General features: G+C 45.6%; 2 protein-coding genes across 3 annotated transcripts in view; both read right to left on the reverse strand.

The window, feature by feature from the left end:
• The window catches only part of tprn (taperin), a 49,882-nt gene extending 43,294 nt beyond the window's left edge, over positions 1 to 6,588 (reverse strand). Inside the window, exon 1 of the mRNA XM_055660431.1 lies at positions 1,104 to 6,588. Within this exon, the coding sequence (XP_055516406.1) occupies positions 1,104 to 3,494 (2,391 nt within the window). The 5' untranslated portion in view covers positions 3,495 to 6,588. The remainder of the gene's footprint in view (positions 1 to 1,103) is intronic.
• Positions 6,589 to 14,063: 7,475 nt separating this feature from the next.
• tmem203 (transmembrane protein 203) lies at positions 14,064 to 18,296 on the reverse strand. 2 transcript variants are annotated; one of them, XM_055660433.1, is made up of 3 exons: positions 18,170 to 18,290; positions 17,140 to 17,241; positions 14,064 to 15,316 (listed from the first exon to the last, which is right to left on the reverse strand). In XM_055660433.1, exon 3 carries the CDS (start codon positions 15,192 to 15,194, stop codon positions 14,784 to 14,786), a length of 411 nt encoding a protein of 136 aa, XP_055516408.1. In that variant the 5' UTR covers positions 15,195 to 15,316; positions 17,140 to 17,241; positions 18,170 to 18,290; the 3' UTR covers positions 14,064 to 14,783. The 2 variants fall into 2 exon arrangements, with proteins under 2 accessions (XP_055516408.1, XP_055516407.1); XM_055660432.1 differs by lacking the exon at positions 17,140 to 17,241 and having other exon boundaries at positions 18,170 to 18,296.
• Positions 18,297 to 18,326: the final 30 nt, after the last annotated feature.

Below are 18,326 nucleotides of genomic sequence, written 5' to 3' on the forward strand. Positions count from 1 at the left end.
GTTTCTGGGTAAAATTAGTCATCGTCCCACTTAAACTCTAAAGAATCTCCTGCTTGGGAATCTCCTGCCTGGATAATAAATGGAGGTATATGTTTGGGATGAGTGGATTGCAATCATGGATTGTCTTTCTACCGACTGGTTAGCACGCAACAAAAAAAGCCTCAGTACACGTGACAATCAACTAAACTGAACTGGATTACTGCCCATAAATGTTTCAAACAGCCTGTAGCATTTAGACAGTCATACTGCTACTACACACCCCATTAGCCACTTAATATAAAGGCTTATGTTCCCCATCAGTTATGGGGGAGTCGGTGGTGAAATGGTAAATCCGGCTACATTTAAAACACATTTGGACAGCTTTATGGATAGGAAAGGTTTGGTGAGACATGGGATGGTGCAGACAAGTATAACTAGCTCAGTTAGGCAACATAGTTTGAATGGACATGTGGCGCGGTTTGGAGGGATATGGACAAAAAGCGGGCAGGTGGGACTAGTGTAGCTGGGACATGTTGGCCAGTGTGGGCAAGTTGGGCCGAAGGACCCCTTTCCACATTATATCACTCTCTGGATGAAGAGCCCGTTTCCATGCTGCAAAGGCTCTAGAACCATTACCTTGTTGAATGCCATAGGACCTTGTCAAGAGCACAGAACTATGTGACCCTGGACCAAATTGGCATTCTTACAGAAGCCAAAAGGTCATCTGTGAATGTTTAAGAAGGAACTGCAGATGCTGGAAAATCGAAGGTAGACAAAAATGCTGGAGAAACTCAGCGGGTGAGGCAGTATCTATGGAACGAAGGAAATAAGCAACGTTTCGGGTCGAAACCCTTCTTCAGACCTAGGTCATTTGTGAAGTTGGGAAAGTGGACTGGGGAAGGGAGGTTTAAAATGATAACGTACTGCTGGGTTGCAACTTGACCTGAATGTTTTTGCAAAATTATGGTCAAAATTAGGCAATTGTAAAAATGAAATCACATAATTCATCCAGCTAATCTTCTTTGGCACAAACAGACAAGGAAATATGGCAAATGACACCACCTGTCCATAAGAATTTGGCTCGCCTATAGGCAGCAGGTTATCACTTGAAATAAAATGCCTACCTTCTTCCTGGTGGAGCCACTCTTGGACAGACAAGATCTCTCCAATGACAGATACCCTCCTATCACCTGGATATCTTCGGCAGCTGGATAGCGCTTCTTTAATAACACCTCCAGTTTAACAAATGCCGGATCAAGATCTTCAACTAGCTGCTCAGCAGTTCCATTTGTATCAACAGGAGCCTCTTGGCCAGTGTTTGCTGGTTTTCTTTGAGGAACAACAGTAAATGTATTCCCACTCTTCCGTTGCATAAAGAGGTGTTGTGGGTCACCAAAAGATTTGTCGGAAGGTTTGTCTTTTTTTACTGTTGGTTTTGCTATGGCTGGCTGTTTAAGAATTTCTTCAGTGTCCAAAATATCATCTATATTAGTAACAGGGAGATCACCTTTTCTAATTAATGTCACACTAGTTTCGTCATTCTGCTCTGCCTCTGGCAACTCTGTAGGCAATATGCTCGAAGTTTCTTCCCCAGGTGAAAATGATGTGTGCCTGGAAGCAATGCTATAACTACCCATGAATGTAGGCTTATTAAAGTTATCCATATCAAAATCTTCGTGTGAGGGAGAAGATTCTGCATCCGATAGCATTTCTTCTTTTCCCTGATCACAGTCAGATGGGCTACTTATTTCCTGTGAAATAGCTGAAATTATGTCTGTTTGAATCTCAGTGGGAATGGATGCACTAATGTCAGGTTTTGGCTCTTCATCAGATTTATTGCTCGTTTCCCAAGAATCACAAACATCAAGGTATGCCACAGAGGTTTCTGCTCTTTTCTTTGGAATCACAACAAATGAGTTCTTGGATTGCTTTTTAAGATTTGCTAATGCTCTTGACTGGATATCATCTTCTGGAATGGATTCAAAATCTGGTGGAGTGGCAGGAATGATCTCAAAGGAGTTATTGAGACTAGTGGAAGCAGACACGCCATTACATTGGTTTGGAGTGACTTTGGCTGAACCTTCCACCTTATGATTCTGCTTCACTTTCCCCAAGGGAATGGCACTGGGATTCACAGATGAAGGGACATAGTAACCATCAGATACAGTGGGTGGGGGTGCGTCAGGGCATGATTTGAGAGATTTTCTTGCATCCACTTCATATTTTGGCCTCCATTTATCAGCTCCTTTAGAAACCTCCATGCTGGGTGTTTGAAGAGGAGACACCTCACCATTCGCAACGTGACTTGCATTAGCCCGATGTTCGCCCCCCTTCACTAAGTGTACATCATTTCCCACAAAATCAACCTCAGGGTGACCATTCTCCATGACCTTATTCTCCTTATCGGCGCAATCTTTCAACGTGTTCTGGTTACTCTTGTGTGACGGAACTTTCCTAACCAGCGACTGCTTCTGCCACCCATCGGCATGCATACCTTCAAACTGCTTACGATAGGAAGACACCGAGTACGAACGATCTTCAGAAATGCTGGTATCCTGATCCTTTAAGGCAACATGGGAAAGAGAAGGCATCCGCCCAGGGGACAGTGGTGCGGAATACCTGGTGGGGGAGAAGAGCGGAGATGATTTGGGATGAGAGGGAGCCGTGCTGTCCGGGTCAGGTGATCGTGCAAACTCCGAGTGCGAGGAGCCCCAGGCTGTGGAGTGGGGGTCGGGCCGTACTGGCCCTGGGTTGTGCTTTGTAAGGACCAGAGGTTTTGGCAACAAGAGTGGCTTGCTCTGTCGTTCCTTGGCGGAGATGCCGTCCAGCAGATTCTCCGTGCTCCGCGACCGGGCAGGCTTCACATAGTTTTGGTCGAACTTCTCTAGCAGGCGGCTGACCTTGCCGTGCAGGTGTCCAGAGCCCTCCGTGCCCAGCGTGCTCAGGTTCTCCTCGCTGCGGCTCAGCGGCGCCTCGTACACGAACACCTCTGCGGCTCGGATCTCGGCCACGCCGGCCTCGCTCAGCCGGGACGAGTCGTCGTGCCTCAGGCCGACCTCAGTGAAGTAGTCGGGGTCGGACTCGATGATGATGATGTTGTCGGCGCGGATGGTGCGCACCCCCGGGATTTGGCTGTAGAGCTCCAGGAGCTGCGGCATAGAGCGGCCGGAGCCGGGGCCGGACCCCAGACCCAGACCCGCCGGCTCCCGCTGCCGCTGCCACCGCTCCCGCTTAATGAACGGGTTCTCCTGAACGGGAGCGATGTTCTCCAGCAGCACGGCGCCGCCATCCACCTCGTCCTCACCCAGCCCCCGGCTCGGGCCTTGTGTCCAGCCGCCACCGTGAGGGGCGTGAGGGGCGCTCCCGGCCCGAGCTCGCTCCCAGCCCGGGCTCGCCTGCTTGGCCTTGCGCCGCTCCAGGATCTCCCGCTTCCAGGCCGGCATCCTCGCCACCGCCTGCGCCTCTGGGCCCGGCTCCAGGGCGCGGGGCAGCGGCCTCTGTTCACTCAGCGACATGCCCGCCCGACCTCCCTCACTCAGCGTTGCCGACTCGACTGTCCTCTCCCGCCCGGCCCCGGTCCTCCAGCTCCTCTCCTCCAACGTCCCGCCGGCCAACGCACCCCGCCCTCGTCTCCATGGCGACCGCCATAGTCACCGGTGGGCGGGCCGGGGAGCGCTCGGCATCGCCATCTAGCGGCAGGCGGGCGGAGGCGGCAGGAGCTGCAGACACAGGTGTGTGAGAGAGAACCCACCTGGGGCACTCACTTATCCCCACAGGTAGACACAGAGTGTTGGAGTAACTCAGGGGGACTGGACAGGCAGCATCTCTGCACAGAAGGAATGGGTGGCGTTTCGGGTCGAGACCCTCCTTCAGGCTGAGAGTCAGGGGAGAGAGAGACTAGAGATATGGAAGGGCAAGGTGTGAAAACAACAGAGCAGAGCAGAGGGTTACACAAAAAAGCTGGAGAAACTCAGCGGGTGCAGCAGCATCTATGGAGCGAAGGAAATAGGCAACGTTTCGGGCCGAAACCCTTCTTCAGACTGAGCAGAGCAGACGCTGCTCAAGGAAATGTAGAATGGTTCATGGTTAGCTGAGGGGAAGGTGACAAGGTAACATCCACTAAATTTCAACTCTTCCTCTGCACATCCTTTTGAAGCTGTTGTTTTTAAAAATATGTTTAAGGAACATTGATCAACTCAGGAAAGCGCTGGAGGTAATAAATTACCAGTGGTTTTATTTGAATGAAGAAGCAGACAAGGGGCCGAATGGTCCACTCTGGTATTTCTTTCCTTTCCCACGACTCTCCTCATTTACCACATGCGTCCATGTTTATCTGTTACCCAACAGGCTAACAATGTATAGATGGTACTCACTGGCAAAGTAGTTTAATTTTTATCAATGGTACTTTATTGTCATGTGTACCTAAGTACAGTGAAACTCTTATTTTTTAATGCAATTCAGTGACAAATCTACTACACGTTTGTCACTTTCATACTAAGCACTAGACTAGAGTGTAAGATATTAGACTATAGTGAGGCAGGACACAAGCGTCGCCACATTTTAGGTGCCATTTTGTAACCTTCACCGTTTTTTCTAAATGTTTGAATCTTAACCTGGCCATACCGAGTCCACACTGACTATCGATCATCCGTTCACACTAGTTCTATGTTATCCCACTTTATCACCCACTCCCTACATACTAGAGACCATAGACAGCAGCCAAATAACCTACAAGGGAGCAACATTAGAGCTGCTGCCACACAGCGCCAGAAACCTGGGTTCAGTTTGTACCTTCTCCCTGTGACCACGTGGATTTTCCCTGGGTGCTCCAGTTTCATCCCACACTCCAAAGACATACAGGTTTGTTGGTTAATTGGCTTCGATAAAATTATAAATTGGCCCTAGTGTGTAGGATAGTGCGTGTACGGGATGATCGCTGGTCGGCATGGACTTGGTGGGCCAAAGGGCCTGTTTCAGCAGAGTATTTAAGTCTAAAAGTCTAAAAACCTGCACGTCTTTAGTGTGCCCTGCGAGATGCACAATAAAGATAATGTCACTGTGCTGTGGTTTTGGGGCTTTGGTATATAGATCTAACAGTGAAGAAATAATCTGTCAGGATACTGGGTAAATAAGGCAAAGCACAGTCGATGCTACAGATCTGAAATAAAACATTATCAGTTCAGGAGAAAGAGTTTCAATTCAGTAAGATAATTGACTAGTGTGACAAAGTGCAAATCCTTGTAATCATTCAAAAAATATGTATGAGGACAGACATACATATTTGTCTAATCACACTGTAGAAGTTAATACTCCTCCAAAGGTCAGCGGATAAGACGTCACCCTGCCATTGAACTGAGGCACTAACTGCTCCCTGAATTCTCTCTGACTTGCATCATGAAACCATTCTATGACCTCTGGCTTGATGGATATGTTCAGTTGTGAGATTACTTGAAAATCTGGAAAAGGTTGCAGAAGATATTGGTATCCATTACTGTCACATGTACCAAGATAGAGTGAAGAACATTAGTGTGCTATTCAGGCAAACCATACCATAGATGAATACATCAAATAAGGCAAAAGAGAAAATAAAAGTTCAGAATGTAGTGTTACAGCTATGGAGAAAATGCAGATTTTTTTTAAAGTGCAAGGGCTGCAATGAGGTACATTGGAAGATCGGGATTTCATTCTCAGCATGTGAGATATGTTCAAGAGCCTGTGACCAAGGGAAGAATGTGTTCTTGACTCTGGTGGTACATGCTTTCAGCATTTGTATCTTCCTGCAGTCCGTCCTTTCACAGGCCGTCTTTTCACAACAGAGTTGACAGAGTGTCTTTGACCTGTTGAGTATTTCCAATATAGTAGAAGCTGCCAGAGTTGGTATCTAGAATCAAGGGGCATCATTTACGATGGAGATGAGGAGGAATGGCTACCAGATTTATCTACCCCACAGCCCTAAAAGCAGAATCACCTCCATTGATGTCTTTATTTAATTTATTTAAGGCTGGCAGACATATTTCTGGAGAAGAGCCAGGTTGAGGCGCAGGGAAATGGGCAGAAATGTGGGCAAGACCAGAGCATCCATGATCTCATTGACTGACACCATAGGCTCAAGGCCACATCACCGACTGCTGCTCTTATATCTGATGTCACTGTTGAGTCTGCAATGTCTCCCAACATCAGTGGGGTGATTCCACTCCATGGTATTTATCCACCCTCTTTTCCGCTCTTTAAATATTTCTGCCTAGTTGTTATAGTAACAGGTCACACACTGGAATACAGAAACTCTCTCAGTAATGTTGCGTGTTCCACCCACTATGGCATTCACACAGTCAACACCCTGCGTGATGATTTCTGCAGCTCGTTTCCATAACACAGAGAGACTAAAAAACAATAAAAGTCTAGTTTGATAAATTAATCTGTATGTGAACAACTACTAAACTAAAAGGAACAATTGTGGAGACTATACAGACATGTTAGTATATAAATTGTTTCTATGATCCGGTGATGCCTGTGACTGGTTGCTTGGGTTTGTGCATGCTAGTGAAATAAGTGTGGTGAAAAACAGACCCACGCACACACACCCACACACACACACACCCACGCGCACACACACACCCACGCACACACACACCACACACACACACACGCACACACACACGAACGCACACACACACGCACACGCACCCACACACACACACGCACACACCCACGCACGCACACACACACACACGCACACACACACACGCACACACCCACACACACACGCACACACGCACACACACACACACACACACACACACACACACACACACACACACACACACACACACACACACACACGCACACACGCATGCACGAACGCACACCCACGCACACACACACCACGCACACACACACACACACACACCCCCAAACACGCACCCACACACACACTCCATACACGCACCCACACAAGGTTCTGTAGGCACAACATGGGTACTGATTCTGGGTGATCAGCCATGATCATATTGAATGGTGGTGATGGCTCGAAGGGCTGAACGTCCTACTCCTGCACCAATTGTCTATGTTTCTATGTTAACATACCACACAAGGGATGATACTGAATGCAGGGAGTTGAATAAAGCCTTACAGAAAGTTGCTGTTCTTCTCGGGGGAGTTTGCCTCGCACTCTGTGAGCTTTGCATGCTGAGCTCCCAGAATGAGAGGAACATGTGCATCTTTAGGCTTGCAATAGCACGAGTGTGAAGAAGTAATAGACGTGATTCATTCCTTGACTTGGTATCAGTATCAGTTTATTATTGTCGCTTGTGCCGAGATACAGTGAAAAGCTTTGCCTGCTGCCCTGTCAAATCATACTTATAACACTGGCAATAGCATCATATGCAGAAACCTTGGCATGTAATTATCTTATGTCTGTTGGGGAAGGAAAACTGCTGAATCTAACAGCAGTTTTCCTTCCCCAACAGACATAAGATAATTATTTGTATTTTAAAATCTATCCAAAGTTTCCATGTGACATAGTTGATATCATTTTTCTGAAATATTTTGGTGGAATTTGAAGATCTCCCCCTGTCCCAGGAACAGAACCACACAGGGACTGTAGCCCTGAAAGCAACTGATGATCAGTTAGTGACAACCTTCCTCTGCTGGGTGTGGCAAAGGGTTAAAGCACCACTCCACGTGATCTAACTACACGGTGAAAGGGCGATTCATTGCGCCCTGGGCTGGTCCTTGTTACAGCTTGTTCTGCCGCACACTCCTTCAACCTGCGTCGTTGTCACTGTCCAAGAGACAGAGAATGTGCAGTGATTCTTCAGCACTCCATTTTAGTTTAGTAATGTGCAACACACGTTTCACATAATGGCCTGCTGTTGCTCTTCCATGCCAGGTAATGTCACTCTTCCACAAGTTCATAAATTCCAGGAGCATTCCGGCCCATCACGTCTACTCCACCATTCAATCATGGCTGATCTATCTTTCCCTCTCAACCCCATTCTCCTGCCTTCTCCCCATAATCCCTGACACTTGTACTAATCAAGAATCTTCCAATCTCCACCTTAAATTGAATTGGCCTCCACAGCCTTTTGTGACAATGAATTCCACAGATTCACCGCCCTCTGACTAAAGAAATTCCTCCTCATCTCCTTTCTAAAGGTATGTCCTTTATTCTGCGGCTGTGCCCTCTGGTCCTGGACTCTCCCTACCTACGTTTCCATCATTTTCTCGTGTTGCTGCCACCTCCTGCTTGATGGATTCTGCATTTTTCCGATGACAGGTGGCTCATCTAGTTTCTTGCTTTCTCTCTCCTTTCTTGAATTACATTTGCTGTTTTTCAATCATAAGTTCATGTCATAAGAGCAGGGTTGGGCCATTAGATCCATCGAGTCTACTCCGCCATTCAATCACACTAATCTATCTTTCCCCCTCATCCCACTGTTCCTTCTTCTCCCTGTGATGTTTGATGCCGAACTAATCAAGAATCTGTCAATCTCCACCTTAAAATGACCTAATGATAACTACTCAGCTATCTGTGGCAATTAATTCCAGATTCACCACCCTCTGACTAAAGAAATTCCTCCTCATCCCCTTCCTAAAGGTACATTCACTGATAACTATATTGGAACATCACTTCCAGCCTGTCCACTATTTCTTATCTTTATATAGATCAGATATAAGCCATCAAGTCTAAGTAAACCTTTGGTTCCAATGGTTTATGTAGTACTAGAGCAAAATGCAACAGAGACTACAATTAATACCAGCTACTAAATACACAGCCGTTCCAACCTTGAGATGCACTGATACATCACCAGCTAAATTCATAACCTCGACCACCATGTCACTAGGACTCAATCATAGAATGTAAAACAGTACTCACAAGAACAGGCCCTTTGGCCCACCATGCTTGTGCTGGACATGATGCCAAGGCCAACTCTTATCTGCCTGCACATAATCCATATCCCTCCATTTCCTACTGGTCCAAATGCCTTTACAAGTCGCTTAAATGCCATTCGACACCAATCACCAGCTCCTGCAATGCGCTCCAGAAACCCACCCTCTGTGTAAAGTAACTCTCCCCACCCCCCACCCCCCCCTGCACATCTTTAAACGTTGCCTCCACTTTAAAGCTTTGCCACCCAGCGTTTGATTTCTCCACCCTGGGGGACAGGTTGTGACTGTCCACTCTATCTGTGCCTCTCATACTTTATATACTTCCATCAGGTCTCCCTGCAACCACTTCTTCCCTCCTTTATTATATTCCTCAAAGGCCCTGTGGAATCATTTTAACCCTTGCATTGGTTACCTTTTTCTTTTGGACCAAATTTACAACTGTTTGGCCATCCAAGGTTCCCTTATCCTCATCATTATCCTTCCTAGAACATGCTGGTTCTAAACTTTGATCAACTGGCCCTTAAACAACTCCCACGTCAGATGTGGACTTACCCATTAATAACTGCTCCCAGTGTACCCTCCGGAGCTGCCTAATAACGTTATTGATTACCTTACAACAATATTTAAACCCTTTCCGTATGGTCCAACCTCCCTATTCAAAACAACCTTAAAACATACATTGTGATCACTATCCCCATAATGCTCCCCCACTGAAACACCAGTCACATGGCTGTTTTCCAACACGGACGGAGCTTCGACTGCCCCGACCGTGGGAGAATAAAGATGAAGAAGACTAGACTTTATGGCCTTCCATCACATGAGGAATCCACTGTGGTAGATGTTTATGTAGTTGTGTGTCTTGTTGCTTTTTTTTTAGTATGGCTGTATGGTAATTGGAGTTTCACTGCACCTTGATTGGTATATGTGACAATAAACTGACCTTTGAACATGTTCCCTTCTCAGGTTGGAGTATCCACATACTGTTTCAAGAAACCTTCTGCCCAATGTAAGCCTTTGTCACTGAGCAAGTCCCATTCAATATTGGGGAAGTTAAAGTCACAACTACCATAACACTGTTGCTATGGAGAGCAGGAGCAGCATGTTCATGGGAACACCGCCACCTACAGGTTCCCTTCCCAGTTACACACCAGCCCTTTCTCGTTTCCATTTTGACTAAATATTTCTGTAACTTTATGAGTGCTCTATAATAGCCAATTATGGCATTAGCCGCAGCTAATCTTCCCCTTTTATTAGTATCTACAGGTTTTTATGTTGCTCACCAGATTCCTTTTTCCAATGTCCCTTATCTTAGGATTTGCTGCTTTTTTGGTAACATCAGCAGTCTTCTGCTTTGACCTATTTTTAAACTTAGTTTGATGGCCATAGCTGAACCATTTATTCTATTGAGTTTTTATTTTGCCTTAAATGGATATTTTCTACATTTAGATTATATTTACATTCTTTAAACGTTAGCCATTGCTTGTTTATTCCCATATCTTTTAATGCAGTTCTGCCAACTCAGCCGACTGACATAGGATCAGATAAGATTAGAGCTAATTTAGTTTAGAGTTTAGTTTTCAGGCCCTTCGGTCCACTGAGTCTGCGCCGACTAGCGATCCCCGCACTAACACTATCCTACACACACACACCACACACACGAGGAACAATTTACAATTATACCAAGCCAACTAATTTACATGTCTTTGGAGTGTGGGAGGAAACCGGAGAAACCCACACAGTCACAGGGAGAACATGCAAACTCCATACAGACAGAACTCGTAGTCAGGATGGAACCCGGGTCTCTGGCGCTGTGAGGCAGCAACTCTATCCTTGCACCACAGTGCAGCCCTTCTCTAACATCTAGTAACTATTACAGAGATGCGGTTACAGGGTCGCCAACTAAAGGTTCAGGTCTCCCGGTTGCTTTTTCAGATGTAATGCTCCGATTCCTGATGGAATTATTTCACTGTCAATCTTTATATTACACTCTCATATTATTGTCACTTTTCTTCAAAGACCAGATCACCTGCTTATTAGAAAATACTAGATACACAACACTAAAATACCAGCTTCCTTCCATGGTCTCCATCTACACTTCATACTGTCAGGGCAATGCCACCTGCATAATGAAGGACCAGTCTAACCCTTGTGAATCCATCTTCTCCCCTCTCCCATCAGGCCCGAGGTACAGAAGTTTGAAAAAGCATACCGCCAGATTCAGGGATAGTTTCTTCCCAGCTGTTATCAGGCAAATAAACTGTCCTCTCATCTACATCTTTGATTAGACTTCATCTTGCACCAAATATTGTACCATTTGATATCCTTTATTTGTGCACTGTAGATGTGTAGCCTTTTCTTTGAATGGAAAGCACATAAACAAAAGCTTTTAATTGTGTCTTGTTTTTTTTTGCAAAAATCGATCTCGCATCTTTTCGAGTTTAATGATGTCCACTTCCTTGTCCCGTCTGTATCAGAGTGCCTACAGATCCTTTCCCTACCACTCCATGTTTCTCTCCAGCCCAGAGATGTCCTTAACCCAGGCAGTCCAGAAATCTTCCAGTGGAACAATATCATCCTCCTAATGATATTGCCCCCTCCTACCACCTCATCCCTTCTCACTCCCCACTTTTAATGCCCCTCTCTGTAAGGTAATGGGATCAGTATGCTCATTCATCTCACAGCCTCTGTTCTAAACTACACAGACTGGAAGAACCTCTACTAGATCCCCACTCTTGCCTCACTAATATTCACACCTTCCAGCCCTTCTACACTGACCAAGTCTAAAATATCTAACCCTCGGGATATGACTATCTCCTGGAACAAAGTGTCCAGGTAACCTTCCCCTCCTTGATACATCAGGCTCCAAAGATGAGGCATAATCTTATTGAGAGAAGGCATCGTGGATCACCTACTCCCCTTTCCTACATTGTTACATTTGTTTAATCTTAAACCATAGATAGATAGTTGATGGACAGCTGCAAGATGATGAGAAACAGATCTTTATTACTTCAGGTTAGAAGAATGAATCGACTGGAATACAACTGCACGAGATCATCATGACTAAATGTCTATAAAAGCATCCATTTAAGCAAAAGTATCAGTTCAATTAAAATTCTTGTTTGAATGCAGATTACATTTTCTCTATAAGTCTCTGAAATGCAGAACTTAAAACAAGAGTGAAAGACAATGTGAAGCTTGTAGGCACCACTGCCAGGGAGCTGTGGGAGTAGCGTTACAGCTGGATACCTGTGAATGGAGTGGGAGAATGTACCAAGTCCTGCGTCCACAATAACTGCACATGGTGCAATATTCTTGCTGCCGTCTACAGGTCAAGGATTCCTATCAGGTCGAGCTCAGTATGGCACAGGGATTTATTTGTGTAAGAAGGAACTGCACAAGCTGGTTTAAACCGAAGATAGACACAAAAAGCTAGAGTAACTCAGCCGGACAAGCAGCATCTCTGGAGAAAAGGAATAGGTGACGTTTTGCGTCGAGACCCTTCAGACACTCTTCAGGGATTTATTTGTTAGTAGGACCAGGCCCACTATCTCACAGAACTGACACAACACAAACTGTGTGAATTATTTGTAGTGTGTGATGTTGAAATAGGGACTGTAATTACAACTGTAAAATAATTGATCAGCCTCTCAGTATTACCTGAAGCACATCACAACAAATCACTGCAATGATGTTACTGTTCCTTCAGTAACTGGTCAACCATTATGTACACAGCAAAACCCATAATAAACAATGAAATGAATGACTGCCAAATGTTTCAGCCATTGTTGACTAAAGAAGGAATGTTGGGTGTGAAAAGCAAACTTACAACTCCTCAAAATTCACCTGCAACACCAACAAACTTTGGTTTTAACACTGAATCTATAACACCACCTTTAACCATGCAGCATTCCTCTGATATAGTGGAAGGCCTGGATAGAGTGGATGTGGAGAGGATGTTTCCATTTGTGCGAGAGTCTAGGACAAGAGGGCACAACTTCAGAATTAAAAGATGGTCCTTTAGGAAGGAGATGAGGAGGAATTTCTTTAGTCAGAGGGTGGTGAACCTGTGGAATAATTTGCCACAGACGGCTGTGGAGGCCAAGTCAGTGGATAGTTTTAAGACAGAGATAGATTCTTGATTAGTACGCGTGTCAGGGGTTATGGGGAGAAGGCAGGAGAATGGGGTTAAGAGGGAGATGGATCAGCCATGTGAATGGGCCGAATGACCTAATTCTGCTCCAATCACTTATGACCTAATGATATATGAAGGGCAGATCATTCTTAACCTTGATGCAGTAGATTCTGATTGACGTCACTCAGTATAGTGACCCTGCTGTTACCCAATGTTAAGTGCAGGCCTTGCTCGATGTTCTGCTGAGCAATACTGTACCTCTTCTCACTAGGTCATTGTAGTCAAGCTCCTTAAGCTAGACCAATGTATCTTAGAAGACAAGGGAAATAAATACAATTTCACTGGCAGGATGCCTCGGTGTAGAGTAAAGATTGCACAGGATGGCCATCTTTCACACAACACGGAAATAAACAAAGAATGCTGGAGTAACTCAGCGGGACAGGCAGCATCTCTGGAAAGCGGAATGGGTGACGTTTCGGGTCAACACCCTTCTTCAAACTGAGGGTCAGGGGAGAGGGAGACTAGAGATATGGGTGGGTAAGGTGCGAAACATGACAGATCAAAGGCAATGTTGATCAAGAAAAATGTAGAATGGTTCATTGTTAGCTGAGTGGAAGGTAACAATGAGGCATACAATTTAATCAGCTGAAGAGTGAAACTAGTCGGAGAACTACGAAGTTGGAGGGACGGAGAGAGAGGGAAAGCATGGGTTACATGAAGTTGGTGAAATCAATATTCATTTGTAATCACGTACAGATGTTTGAACAAATGGGCTTAAAACATTCCGTTCACTAGAGTACAGGAGGCAGTGTGTTGGTGGCAGTGAATAGGCTGCCTGGATTTAAACTACAAACGACTGCAAGAGTCTCTTGACACTGGCAAACGTGAATTATTAATGCAATGGACACAGTAACTAAAACACCTCCCCCCTATAGATATATAATTGTCAGTTCTGTTAAGAATGGAAACAAATTATTGGTCAATCACTCATGACATCATTTTCAGAGACGTGAAATCAACAGTCGTTTTCAGATGAAAAATGTGAAACTCAATCCATACCAGGTAGTTTGCTTACAAAATATTTATTCCACTCTCCTGGAGTCCAGCCAGGCAACTTGGTAATACAACATAGCAGAGGGAGCGGATCGACAGATGTTGCTGAACAATGAGGAAAAGGAGAAACAGGAAGAAAGGAGGATCAGGGACAATTTCTAAACTTAATTTAACATCAGGCTGGATTCATTCTCTCACTTCTTGTCCAACAAATATATCAGCCACGTTTCTGCAAGAATCGCAGGACATAAACTCCACTGTATTTCCAACCTCTGAGAATCTTGAATAATGACCATCCAAACACAATATTCCAAATACCAGCCAAAGGGAATCTGTGGAGACATCCACTGATTGAAGTTTCACCAAAACATTAACACATTCGGGGAAGGGCGCGAGGAATCACGAAACCCTTTTCGACTGTGGACTCTAATTACAGAACAATGGAACAACTCGAGGGCGGTCCAGGCCACTGGAGCTGAGGAACATAAATATGCTTGCTTTCAGCTTGTTTCCTTGCCGAGTTCTCTGTGCTTCTCCTCACCAGGGGCCAGCACCAAGTTCTTCATCTGCTCGTTCTGTGCTTGAATAGAGCAACACATCCCCTCACCCAGACAAGAGCTTCCGTTTAACCCAAGCCTCCATCCTTGCAACCGTCCCAATATCCCTGTGACTTGTCTATCTAGGAGTCCATCGACTTGAATGTGAAAGCCAGAGCAGGTAGTTTCAGGGTTCAGTTCACCCGGCAGGCCCGTATCATCAACAATTGGAGGAGAATGAAGACTGGAGACATGATGAGGCCGTACCACAGGTGGGTGCTCTGCTCGACCAGCTTTTGGCACAGCAGCATCTCAAAGACAAACTTGAGGCTGAGAACAGTCAGGATCCAGAAGAGGCGTAGGATAGCCTGCCGTTTCTCACCGTACTGGAAGAGACGGATAGACACAATCATGGTGAAGTAGGTACTCAGCCCATCTGCAGTGAAAAGCGGGATGAAGACGTACCACCAGTCCAGTTGTCCCACAAAGTTGTCCACTTTCACGGCCAGTAGCATGGAAAATACCAGGAAGGCTGCCAGATGCAGCAGCATTTCAAACGTGGCAAAGCCCAACCACTGCACCAACTCACGCAGTGAGAACAGCATTGTGGTGGCGGTGTTGCCTGGGCCCAGAGTGCCCCGAGTCAGTCAACAGTAACCAGGGCTCACATCAGTGCAGCACCAGCTCCTGGTGTCCACTTTCCATAAACAAGCTCTTCATTCATCTTCTGGAACACAACACAAACATGACATTTTAACAGCTGGCAGTCCTCCTAATAATTATATCAGATAATAACATATTCAAAACATGTTTGTGTAGGTAGTTCTGCTAGAATCCTTGTTTCTATAACCCCAATTTGATAGAACGTGCATGATAAATTAGGGAACACCATTTGTATTATGTCGGCCAAATTGGTAACATCATCATTGCAATCGGGAACTACAGAACTACTTAGAAGTTACTATGGAAACTGTCAAGCTGCAAAAAAAACCTTTTAGGGGAATAACCTCCTTGGAATAATTAGACATGACTGACTCTTAACAACGTAGTTGTTACATTAACTGTGGGGTTCCATTAAAATTGACACCAATCACTTCTCTTGGCACTCGTCCAATGATACTCCATTAAACTATCAATCCAGCCATCAGTATTTATAGCTTACACTAAATAAAACAAATGTATTCCTATTAAAAAGATGTGCAATCCTTCCTCTAGCTTCACGATTCGTATCTCTTCAACCTTTTTGTTTCATATCTCTGCTCTAATCCCTGGCCTTTGTTTCAATCACCTGCCTGTAAAAAAAACCCTTGCCTGTACTCACCTATTACTTGCCTGCCCCCCCCCCCCTTTTACAACTTTCTTCTCCCCTCCCCACCATAATCAGTCTGAAGACAGGTCCCAACCCAAAATGTCACCTTTCCCTATTCTCCAGAGATGCTGCCGAACTTGCTGAGCTACTCCAGCACTGTCTCCATTAGTACGAATCCTGGGAGGCAGATTTGCACAACAGGAACAATTGATTGGGAGGAACCGTTACTCACGGGGATTTGGAAAATTAGAGATTATATTAATGAAACATAACAACTTCAAAGAGAGATTGGCAGGGGTTCTTCTGGCTGAGGAGACCAGAAGATGGATCCACCCTCACAAACTAAGAAATCTGCTTCAGTCCCAACAACACAGTGAATGGGCAATAGAGGTAATAGAGGTAAAGTGAATGCAATATGGGAACATTGACATAGAAACATAGACAATAGGTGAGTCAGCCATTCGGCCCTTCAAGCCAGCACCCCCCATTCAATATGATCATAGCAGATCATCCAGAATCAGTACCCCATTCCTGCTTTCTCCCCATATCCCTTGATTCCGTTAGCCCCAAGAACAATATCTAACTCTCGCTTGAATACATCCAGTGAATTGGCCTCCACTGCCTTCTTTGGCAGAGAATTCCACAGATACACAACTCTCTATGAGTGAAAAAGTTTTGCCTCATCTCAGTCCTAAATAGCCTACCCCTTATTCTTAAACTGTGACCCCGGTTCTGGACTCCCCCAACATGGAAAACATTTTTCCTGCATCTAGCCTGTCCAATCCCCTAATAATTTTATATGTTTCTATAAGACCCCCTCTCATCCTTCTAAATTCCAGTGAATCCAAGCCCAGTTGACCAATTCTTTCATCATATGTCAGTGAACCTCAATTTCCCTCAATAGCAAGAATATCCTTCCTCTAAACTAGGAGACCAAAATTGCACACAATACTCCAGGTGTGGTCTCACCAGGGCCCTGTACTGCTGCAGTAGGACCTCCTTGCTCCGAAACTCAAATCCTCTCGCTATGATGGCCAACATGTCATTAGCTTTCTTCTGCTGTACCTGCATGCTTACTTTCAGTGACTGATGTACATGGACATTATAAACTTTAGTAGAAAAGTCAAATACTGTTTGTTTAAATGCTGAGAGACAAGTGTTAACATGTCAGGACAGAAAGGACACTGGGCCTGTACTCACTGGAGTTTGGGAGGATGAGGGGGCACTTCATTGAAACTTACCAAAATAGTGAAAGGCCTGGACAGAGTGGATGTGGAGAGGATGTTTCCACTAGTGGGCGAGTCTAGAAGCAGATGTCACATCCTCAGAATAAAAGGAAGTACCTTTAGAGAGATGAGGAGGATTTTCTTTAGTCAGAATGAGGTAAATCTGTGAAATTCATTGCCACGGAAAGCTGTGGAAGCCAAGTCAGTGGGTATTTTTAAGGCAGAGATTGACAGATTCTTAATTAGTTTGGGTCATGGGGTTATTGGGAGGAGGCAGGAGAATGGGGTTAAGAGGGAAAGATAGATCAGCCATGCGTGATTGAATGGTGGTGTAGACTTGATGAACCGAATGGCCTAATTCTACTCATATAACAAATGAACTTATGAAGTGCTGGAGTAATTCAGCGGATCAGGCAGCATCCCTGGAGAACATGGATAGCCTCACATGTTACTGAGCAAACGATTATGGTGGCAGTGATTTGTTGGCCTTTATTGAAGAGGTTCTGAGTATAAGGGTAAAAATGTTTAATTGTAATTACATCGGGAGTCAGTGAGGTGGCATAAATATTCTGTACATTTTTTGTCTGTTTACCTAAAATATGATGTATTCACTGTAGAGTTAGTACATCAAAGATTGACCAGGCTGATTCCCAGGATGGGATGAGGAATGACTGAGAAGGCAGCACTTGTATTCTCTAGAATGTAGAAGAATGTGAGGAGATCTTATTGAAATGTAAAATACAATCAGAGAATGCTCGCCAGATACGAGATGTTCCCCCTGAGTGGGTAGTCCTGAGCCTGGACTTCAAGCATCCAATATGAGACTAAAGGGCCATGGTTTATGTGCAGGTGGATGTGGTGGTCCTGACATTATGCTGAGCACACACATTGTGGGCCGAAGGGCCTGTTCCCGTTCTGTGGATGTATGCCCCCCCCGCGGGCGACACATTGGAGGCCGGGACCCGGCGTGGGGGTTAATGCAGCCCGGGGCGGCTCAGGCCCAGGCCCAGGCCCAGCTCCACCCCGCCCTCGAGTCCGTGCTTACCCGGGGCCAGTCCAGTCCGATCCGATCCGTCGCTCGGGGCCCAGCGCTCCGCCCGGAGCCCACACGCCGCGCCGGGGAGCGGACAGCACGGTGTCGGTGTCGGTGTTGGGGAGGGGGCGGGGGGCGGGGCGGGCGGGGCGGGGGGGGGGCGGGGCCG

The sequence above is a fragment of the Leucoraja erinacea genome, chromosome 31 (genome assembly GCF_028641065.1).
Source record: "Leucoraja erinacea ecotype New England chromosome 31, Leri_hhj_1, whole genome shotgun sequence".
NCBI classification, from domain to species: domain Eukaryota; kingdom Metazoa; phylum Chordata; class Chondrichthyes; order Rajiformes; family Rajidae; genus Leucoraja; species Leucoraja erinaceus.

What these genes read in the sequence shown, in the direction of transcription:
- tmem203 (XM_055660432.1), bottom strand. Translation starts at nt 15,194, where the DNA reads ATGCTGTTCTCACTGCGTGAGTTGGTGCAGTGGTTGGGCTTTGCCACG.